This window comes from Elephantulus edwardii, unplaced genomic scaffold (genome assembly GCF_000299155.1).
Source record: "Elephantulus edwardii isolate Elephantulus edwardi_28Jun2011 unplaced genomic scaffold, EleEdw1.0 scaffold00171, whole genome shotgun sequence".
Taxonomy (NCBI): domain Eukaryota; kingdom Metazoa; phylum Chordata; class Mammalia; order Macroscelidea; family Macroscelididae; genus Elephantulus; species Elephantulus edwardii.
In genome coordinates this window covers 136,909-147,277 of record NW_006399921.1, presented here as the reverse complement: position 1 = coordinate 147,277, position 10,369 = coordinate 136,909, and the positions used below count along the sequence as shown (strand labels likewise).

At 35.8% G+C, this 10,369-nt stretch overlaps 1 protein-coding gene across 1 annotated transcript; it reads left to right on the top strand.

The window, feature by feature from the left end:
* Window positions 1-1,103: 1,103 nt before the first annotated feature.
* LOC102855549 (olfactory receptor 8D4-like) lies at window positions 1,104-2,039 on the top strand. Its single transcript, XM_006895597.1, has one exon. It carries the CDS (start codon window positions 1,104-1,106, stop codon window positions 2,037-2,039), a length of 936 nt encoding a protein of 311 aa, XP_006895659.1.
* The last annotated feature ends 8,330 nt before the right edge of the window (window positions 2,040-10,369 follow it).

The following is a 10,369-nucleotide window of genomic DNA, read 5'->3' as shown; positions in this document are numbered from 1 at the left end:
GACATGCACAAAAACCCCTCAAAACCTTATAAATAATTCTTTTAAATTCTTTTCATGAGGGCTCTGCACAGTCTCTAGGTAAATGTAAAATTCTAAAGAGGACCCCCTATGTGCGGTTCAAAGACCCATGAAAAAACAGATATTGCAGAGGTAAGACCTTGGTTGTACCCAAGGTTAGGTGACTTTGTGATATATATATATATATATATATACCATCTTCATCACCCTCCTGAGGAAAAGTTTGAGTAGGAGACAGGAAATAGTTGTATATGAAATAAAATCTGTTTCAGATATTGACATTGTCAAAAGTGACAGTTATAGCGGTAGACTGCTTAGATTTTTCTTCTGAAGATCATTCAAATGGCCTTTGTGTGAGAGGACAACTTAGTCCAGAGGGTAGCCAGAGATTGAGAAGATAGGATCTATTTGGGAGGTCTGCCACTTTTTTGACAATCTAACTTTTCAGAAGAAGAATAAGATGACTAAACTCCCATTTAGACATCAACTGTTAGATTAAAAAAAAAAAAACAGAACAAACTCCCAAACAAAAACATGATTGTCTATATTATGTTCTGAGTCATACTAATGCTACAGTATGCTTGAAGTAAAAGGGGTTCCACTATCAAATAAATTGCTAGTGGCGTCGTGATAAGAAGCTGCACTGTAATCCTGAAAGCATTCAACTCTGATCCATCAGCTTCTCCAAGGGAGAAAGATGACTAGTCTCTTCCTGTGCAACTAAATGCCTCAGAAAACCCTCTGGAGGGTCAGTTAAGGGTCATTTCTGACTTGACAGCAAACAACAACAACATTCTAGAAGATTTTGAGATATCTTTCAGTTAAGAGAATTATTTATGCAGCTTAACATTGTTTACTTGACCATGTGGTGGTACCGGGCTATTCATTACATGAATGCTTATTAACAAGCCCTCTGGTTCCTGGAAGGAGGCAGAGCCTTAATGCAAAGGGAACAAGGAAACTTGGATTCCGTGTTTTTACAAAAGCTAGAAAAACCTTGCCTGTGGGATACTGAAGAAAAGCTAAGATTCTGCCTGTCTAATTTGACTATTTTTCCATCATCTTCACAGATTTCTCAGAAGAGAATGAGTATGAGAAATTATTCCACAGTGACTGAGTTTCTTCTTGCAGGATTAACTGACCAATCAGAGCTTCAGCTGCCCCTTTTCTGCTTGTTCTTGGGGATCTATTTGGTTACTGTGGTGGGAAATCTTGGCATGATCTCAATAATTGGGTTGAATTCTCAACTTCACACACCTATGTACTATTTTCTCAGTAGTTTGTCTTTTTTAGATGTCTGCTATTCTTCTGTCATTACTCCCAAAATGCTGGCAGGATTTTTATCCAGAGATAAAGCTATCTCCTACTCTGGATGCATGGCTCAGTTGTTTTTTTTCTGCATTTTTGTCATTTCAGAATGTTATATGTTGGCAGCAATGGCCTATGATCGTTATGCTGCCATCTGTAGCCCACTGCTCTATAACGTCATCATGTCCCCTCGGGTCTGCTCTCTGCTGGTGGCTGCTGTCTTCTCAATAGGTTTTACAGATGCTGTGATACATACAGGTTGTATATTAAGGTTGTCTTTCTGTGGCTCAAACATCATTAACCACTATTTCTGTGACATTGTCCCTCTTATTAAAATCTCCTGCTCCAACACTTACATTGATGAGCTTTTGATCTTTGTCATTGGTGGATTTAACATGGTGGCTACCAGCCTGACAATTATCATCTCATATGCTTTCATTGTCTCCAGCATTCTCCAAATCCACTCTGAAGAGGGTCGGTCCAAAGCGTTTAGTACCTGCAGTTCCCACCTGACAGCTGTTCTTATATTTTATGGGTCCCTTATGTCTATGTATCTCAAACCTGCTTCCAGCACTTCAGTCACTCAGGAAAAAGCATCTTCAGTGTTTTATACCACTGTTATTCCCATGTTGAATCCTCTGATCTATAGTTTGAGGAACAAGGAAGTGAAAAATGCAATGTTAAAGCTCATAAGAAGAAAAATATCATCATAATGCATATGTTCCTTATCAAGATTATTTATACTCTTATAATATTCATTTATGCATTTATAAAAATATATTTGTATGGATCAATTTCTATCCTGCCTCTTTAAAATAATTTGAAGTGAACTGTGTGCCTACGTGTATATGTTTGTTGCTGTTGAATCAATTGTGACTTCAATGACCTCTCTTACTTCAGATTAGAACTATGATCTAAAAAATATCTTCAGTAACTGTAATCTTGCAGAAGTTAACCTGGCCTTTCTTTAATGGAAGCACTTGTTGGATTCAAACCACCAATCTTTTCACTATACTCACTGCCACGAAGTGATCCGCTCTGTAGAGTTTTCAAGACTGTAAATCTTAGAGGGAGAAGACTGTTCTCTTTTCCTTTCAGGACAACTAGTGGACTAATATCACTAGAGATGCACAGCCTTTTTGTTAATTAGCAGTAAAATGCACTAAGAACTTAATCACAAGAATTCTCTTTTGGTTAATAGTAAAACACAGATAATTTGTAGAACTCAGGAACCTACTGTATATACAGACAATACCCTGGTTATGAACTTCTAACTTATAAGCATTTACTACTTGCATTTTAGACCATTTCTGTTATGGCAAATGAAGCTAGAAAAAATGAAGCGAGACTCACAATTTTGCCATCTGACATATTTTTCAGGATATCTGGAATAGGAAAAATAATGAGTCAATTCCTGGAATCAGTCACTTGGGAAGGAAGTTAGTGAGTTTTCCAAGGAGCCTGATGTGTGAGATTGGATTCTTTAATGGGACTGTAGGGGTGTGACACACATTTAAGTAATCTAGATTCTTCAGGCAGTGTTGCACAGTATTTCAGAACTTTGTCATTGTTTTTCAGTGTTGCATAGTACTCCACTGTGTAAAAGTACTGACAGAAATTAATCTGTCAAAAAAGGACAAATACTGTATAAGGCCACTGCTGTAAAAAGCTAGAGGAAGGTTTAGATACAAGATAATTAATCTAAAGTAGTTACCATAGGGGAGAAAGAGGTGAATGATGAGTGTGCAAAATGATTTGATAGACAAAGATAAGACTTTAAATATCTAGATGAGGAGATCATATTCAGACAAACTTACCAAAATACCATTATTTTTTTCCAGCCTAACCAGTGTTACTAATTGAATTGTGGCCCCCAAGATATGTGCTATATATCCTATTTTAGGTAATCTCAGAAGAGAGAGGATTATTTTCAAGATTTAGAAGCTAATGTAAACTGTTTTACTGGGTTTGAGAGTTGTACAGTGTCTGTTATTCTTTCTTTCCCTCTCGTTTCCCCCCATTTATCTTGTATCACTTATACCATTGGACTCTGGAAGCAGATAACTTGTAGTTTAGATTTCATAGTTTCATTAATAAAGAGGAATTCTACCCTGGGATAAAATAAACCCAATTTTTTCACTTAAATTTGAGTTAGATGAATCAGAAGATGAGATTTTAAAATTTGGAATGGATTTAAGATTTTTGGATGATTGAATGGGGTAAATGTGTTTTGTATGTCGATAAGACATTCATTGGAGAGCCAAAGGGTAGAATGTTTTGGATTAAATTGTGTCCTTCCAAAACCTGGGTTATAAGTTCTGGCTTCCAGGTTTGTGTCTATAATGTCATTTGGGAATGGCTTCTATTTATTAACTCTGCTCTGGGCCTCAGGACCGCTGGTGGAGTTGTGCCTGCTTTGCAGATTATTAGGCTGTATCTCAAGTCGATTTATTTTGAGACAAGAAAGAGATTAAACAAAACAGTTAACAAGCATAGATGGAAGGAATGCTGACATGAGGCTGCATGGAGATCGCTAAGGAATCGGGAAATGGAAGTTGAAGAAACAAAAATTTCCCCTCAGAACTGAGAAAGAAAGCACCACATTTGGTGTATGAAATTTAGTTGTTAGGAAAATGAAAATTCAAATCACAATGAGATACTGGGAAAATAGACAATAATAAATGCTGGTGAAAATGTGCAACAATTTTTATGCATTCTGATGATATAACAGTATAGTTTGGTATATCTATCCATTATTGGATCTTGGAATTTATTCTTGAAAATTTATTCATGAGGAATAAGAACATATTGGCATATATTTTACACAAATGATCGATGTTTTATTCTCAATTGCAAAAAATTAAAAACTATCAAAATATAGTTCAACAGGGAAAAGACCAAAAATTGTGATATATCAATAAAACAGTCTAAAAAACAAGAAAAACTAAAACAAAACACAAACCCTAACAAACACAATAATCCCATTGTTTTTGTGTTGATTCCAATTCATGTGACTCATACATGTGGAACAGAATTGTAATCCAGAGAGTTTTCAATATTGTGACCTTTGGACATAGACCTTTCTTCTGAGGTTCTTTAGGTAGGTTTGAACAGCCTCCTTTTTGGATTAGTAGTTGACTGCTTAACTATTTGTATCACCAGTCTCCTAATGGAACCCTCTTAACACTGATCTTCCATTGGGTATCTGAGGTGGTGAATCACATTAGTTGAGGCTTCCCATCTTTCCCCCTTGGAGCCGCTAGTGAATCTGAACCACTAGAGAGCCTTTGCCTTTGGGTTAGCCACACATCTTTTTTTATGGACTACGCCATCAGACTAATCAGAAGTGAAAAAAAATCTATTGGCATACCCAACAAACAAACTTAAAACAGATTATGCTAAACAAAGTCATGCATATATTTATTAATCATACATATTTACTTTGACACAACTCAACTCATTGCCATCTAGTCATAATCAACTCATAGCTGTGCTCCAGCAAACTTTCAGAGGCTATAATTTGCACAAGAGGAAATTGCCTCTCTTTCTCCTACAGAACAGCTGGTGGATTTGATACTGTCTACCTTTGGATTGGCAGTGCAAATCCTTAGCAATTAGGCCACCAGAGGCCACCATCAGACATATTTATTTTTTTTAACTTTATATGACATTCTAAAAAAGAAATATGATCTATAACAACAGAATATAGCTCAGAAATTGCATGGATTCATAAAACAAACTAATCACTGGCAAAAGGTACAAACCAATCTTTTAGATGATGAGGATATTTTACATGTCTTTATTATGGTGATAGTTACGTGGGTCAGTATATTTTTAAGTAGTTAATTAAGTATTATACTGCTAATTGTACTTTTTTGGTTGATAACTTTAAAAAATAAATAACATGAAGCTTCAGATTCTTTTTAGACTGTTAACAGCAATTTGTAATGTCATTATTTTTGTGGTAACAACCAAAAAATAAAAGATATTTTATAAATATTTATTAATATTAAAGTCATTATTGTTGCTACTGTTTTTAACTACGTGCCATCAAGTCAACTATGACACATAGCGATCTTATGAACAATAGATCTGAGCTTTGCTCTAGCCTCCATCATCTTCCCAATCTTTTCCATGTTCATGCCCATTGATGCAGTCACTGTGCCAATCTATATCATTGAGGATAATCCTGTCTTTGGTTGACCATCTGCTTTTCCCACAGAGATTTTTTTTTTTAATGGACTGATTTTTCCTGAAAACATGCCTAACAATTTAGATGAAGTTTCACCATCCTTGTATTCAAGAAAACCTTGTTTCTCCAATACAGATTAGTTCTTTTGGCAGTGCATAAGATGTTTAGTGCTCTTTGCAAACACCACAATTCAAAGACACCAATTATACTTTCATCTTCCTTTTTCATTGTCCAACTTTCAGATGCATATGAAGTAATAGAAAATACCAAGGTTTGGGTCAAATACACCTTAGTCTTTAAACTGTCATGCTTTAGGACTTTAGAGAGGTCCTTGACAGCAAATTTTTCCAATGCAACATCTTTTGATTCCTTCACTGCTGCTACTATGGGCAAAGAGATAGAGATAGAAAATAAAAAGGGAAGAATATTCTTGGCATTCCTCCAGTTGAAAGAACTAAAAAAAAAATAACAAAACAAACCAACTAAGCTTTTTTTTAAAAATATTAGTTTATTTACAAAATTCAAATACATTGCTTTCTAGGCCAGATTCTTTCAAAATCAAGCTTTTAGTAATGATACTGAAGCATTCTTTGGAAACATCTTGAATTATACAGGTGAATCAAAAGTAGACGGAAGGAATACATAGAGCCACTGTACCAAACATGGATAGGCAATACTCAACCATCTCAGGAAGTACTATATGAAATAAAAACAATGATGATGAAGGAAGAAGCTGAATACACAGAGAAGGCATTGGCAAAAATAAAGTCTCAGGAATTGATGGAATACCAATTGACATGTTTCAGCAATGAGATGCAGCCTTAGACATGCTCATTAGTCTATGACAAGAAATTTGGAACTTTCTCAAGATTTGTCACTTTTACAGCATCCCTAACACACCAAACAAAGTGGGAAAAGATAATTAGACAGAAAGGCTGAAAATACTGAAATTTCTTAAAAAATTAAAAATTGATAAATATGTTAAAGAATAATTTTATTTTTGAAATAAATATTGCAGGAAAAAAACCCTTTGGTAAATCAATAAGTAAAAGGGGAAAAAACCAAACAAAAGTGGAAATGATAAATGTAACATGATAAAGGCATAGACTTAAAATACGTAAAATACCATGCACAATTATATAATAATTTGAAAAATATTAACGAAATGAGTCTTTCTAAAGGAGAAATTTCATATTGAGTAGAAGGAACTTAAGGATGACCAATTAGAATTACTTCCAAAAAGAATTTGAAACTAGTTCATATTACTATTGAGTTCTATAAAAAATGGTAAGAGCCAAAATTCTCAGATTATAGAAGCATTTGAGATGATGTTATTTAACTGGTAGTCCCTATATTGTTATAGTCCCCTCCACTTAAGATTATGAAGTTTTAAAACATATTATTATTCACCTGAACTACAGTGTGTAATTTGCTGGTGCTATCATTTGAGGTGCTCATTCTGACATATTCAATTTTTAAATTTGCTTTTCAAAACACTGCTGTATATACTTTGCTTCCCAAACTAAATCAGAGCTTCAATTCTTTGAAAATATAGATCTATGCATTTATTGCTTTGTTAAAGTTGATTTAAAAAGCAGTGAGATGCTTTGGTAAATTATAGAAAGGTAAATGAAAAGGACCATACATATAACTCACTAATTTTCTTGATTGAAGCACCATCCCTAATCCCAACAGCAATAAAGATGATACAGAACTTTCCACACATGTAGTTATTAACATAACTGAAAAAAAGACTAACATTGTCCAACTCTTATTTATCATTGGAGTAAATTTTTATGGTTTGTTTCTATGTTTATATATTTTATGTATGTATTAAAGGGGCACTATGGCATAGTAGGGAGCTCTGGTGGTCTAGTGGTAAGAAATTGCACTGCAATCTTGAAGCCCTGCAGTTTGAATCCACCAGCTGCTCCACAGAAGAATGATGGGCAATCTCCTCTCATATGATTAACTGCCTTTAAAAAACCATCAGAGGCAGTTAACTCAGCAGCAACAACAACAAAATGGCATAGTGGGTTACATGTTGGGTTAACTAAGCACTTGAGGAAAAAGACAAGCTGGGTGAACTATGGGTTAGCTCGAAATAGACAGGACACAACAACAACAACAGCATGTATTTATAAATTTGATGTAATGTTTCCAATTACCAAAGACAGAGAAATCTCAGATTCATAAAAATACTGAAAAGAAATGAAATAAAAATTAAAACTTAAAGAAAAATGAAGACAAACATATGATGGAGTCATTGAAAGGCAATTTCATCATAAATCAGGAAGTATCTATAATCCTGGTATCAAATCTGACCAAGATAGCACAAATAGAGAATTTAAAGATCAGTTTCACTTTTGGATATATGAGTATAGACACAAAAGTCATAAGTCTAAACCAAGACAACAGCACATTAAAATTTCATATAGAAATGTTAGAATCTCTCTTCATGTGTGTGTATGTACGTCAGGGATGTGTCCTATCTCCATACCTTTTCAACCTGTATGCAGAGCAGATTATCCGAGAGGCTGGGTTCTATGAGGAGAAGGTGGTGTTAGGATGGGTGGACGATCTATCAACAATCTGCGTTATGCAGATGACACAACCTTGCTCGCTGAAACTGAGGAGGACCTCATGTACTTACTGCAGAGGGTCAAGGACTGCAGCCTTCAATATGGACTGAGGTTCAAAGTCAAGAAGACAAAAATTCTCACCACTGGACCAATCAGTAGCATCAGGATGGATGGCAAAGAGATTGAGAGTGTTCACAGCTTCAGTATTCTCGGCTCCACGGTCAACACTCTTGGCACCAGTAGCCAGGAAATAAAAAAAAAAAAACATATTGCGATGGGAAAGTCTGTGGTTAGGGACCTCTCTAAAGTACTCAAGAGCAACGGTGTCTCTCTGGACCGCCTGATACAGGCCACGGTTTTTGCAATCACTTGTTATGAATCAGAGAGCTGGACAATGACTAGGGAGGATAGAAGGAGAATTGATGCCTTTGAGCTGTGGTGCTGGAGAAGAGTATTGAATGTACTATGGACTGCCAAGAAAACAAACAGATTCATTGTAGAGAGGATTAAACCAGGCTGCTCCTTGGAGGCAAGGATTCTGGGGCTTCATCTGACATGCTTTGGACATGTTGTAAGGAGAGACAGGTCCCTTGGAGAGGGTCATAATGCTTGGTAGGGTAGAGGGACAGTGCAGGAGGGGAAGATCCTCTATGAGGTGGATTGATTCAGTGACATGGGTAATCGGGATGGGTGTGTCAGAGGCAATGAAATTGGCACAGGATAGAGCACGGTTTAGGGCTGTTGTACATAGGGTCGCTATGAGTCGCAAACGACTCGATGGCACATAACAACAACAACATGTATGTATATATGTATGTATGTATTTACTTACTTACTTACTTACTTATTTGCTTGCTTACTTACTTACTTATAGAAAGGGCACATAAAAATGCTGTGAGGGAGCTGCCTGCCTCTTCCCTGAAAAGAAACCACAGCAATTGGGGAAACCTGGTCGTTAGCCATGCTGTGGACCACTGAACACAATAATAGACTTTAGGAGGGGTGGTGACACTTAGGCAACATTCCCACAGGGCTGTGCTGCAGACATGAGAGGACTTGAAGGACTTTAGGGAAAGGTGAACTTTTCTGATACACAGGACCAAAAATGTCCTCCATTGGACAAAGATGCCCTCCCTATAAAGAGAACATTTTCAGCCTGCATGAATCTATAGCTTCATAAAGATAAATACCTGTCAACAACCTACACAGGCACAGAAACAACTTAACACATATTAAGAAAGACCTCACATAAGGCCAAGAAAGCTGCAGACAGCATCAAACATTATTAAAAACAACACAAGCTTTATCCTATTAAAGCAGAACATATTGTAGATCCAATGAATACTCCAGAGTAGGGAAGCAGAAGAAATATATCAATGTGGAGTTACATGGACATCTACTGAAGAAGGTACAAATGATGGAAGAAGGTATTGAAGCCACAAATAAAGATAATACCCCAGAGACAGGGATCCCAAAGGAATATACATATACATGGAGGATCATGAACAATTACTGAAGAAATTGCAGAAGAGGAAGAAATACTTGAAACAAAAAAAAAACATGCACAAGAATTTAAAAATATATCATAAGGCATAGAGGGTACAGCCAACACAGTACTGGAAATATCAGAAATACATGGAATTGATGCAGAAAGACCTTTGATAAAATCCAACAACAATAACAAAAGCCCAACATGCTTTCCTGAATAAAATACTCAACAAAATAGACATAGAAGGGAATTCCCTTAACATAGTGAAAAGTATATATGCAAAACAAACTCAATAGAGAAAGACTAAAGACATTTTCCTTGTGAACAGGGACTAGACTGGGATGCATAGTATCAACTTTCCTATTCAATATTGTATTGGAAGTATTTACTATCAAACTAAGACAAGAAAGTCAAGAAGAAGCATCCAAATAGGCAAAGAGGTGGTAAACTGTTGCTATATACAGACAGGATGATAAAGTACACATAAAACCCAAAGACTCAACAACAACAAAAAAATCCTGTTAGAATTAGTAGACAAATTTCATAGAGTGGCAAGATACAAGGTCAATATATATTAAAAAAAATGAAATTACTGTATGGTAACCAAAGTAAACATGAAGATAGAAACTAAGAAAGCCATGTGATTTACAACAGTGCCAACATAAATTGAGATACTTGGGAGTTATAGGGAAAACTACAAACAATATTGTGAGAAGCAATGAGAGACTTAGCTAAAGGAAAAAGATTCCCTCTTATAGAAAGACTCAACACAGAGAAAAT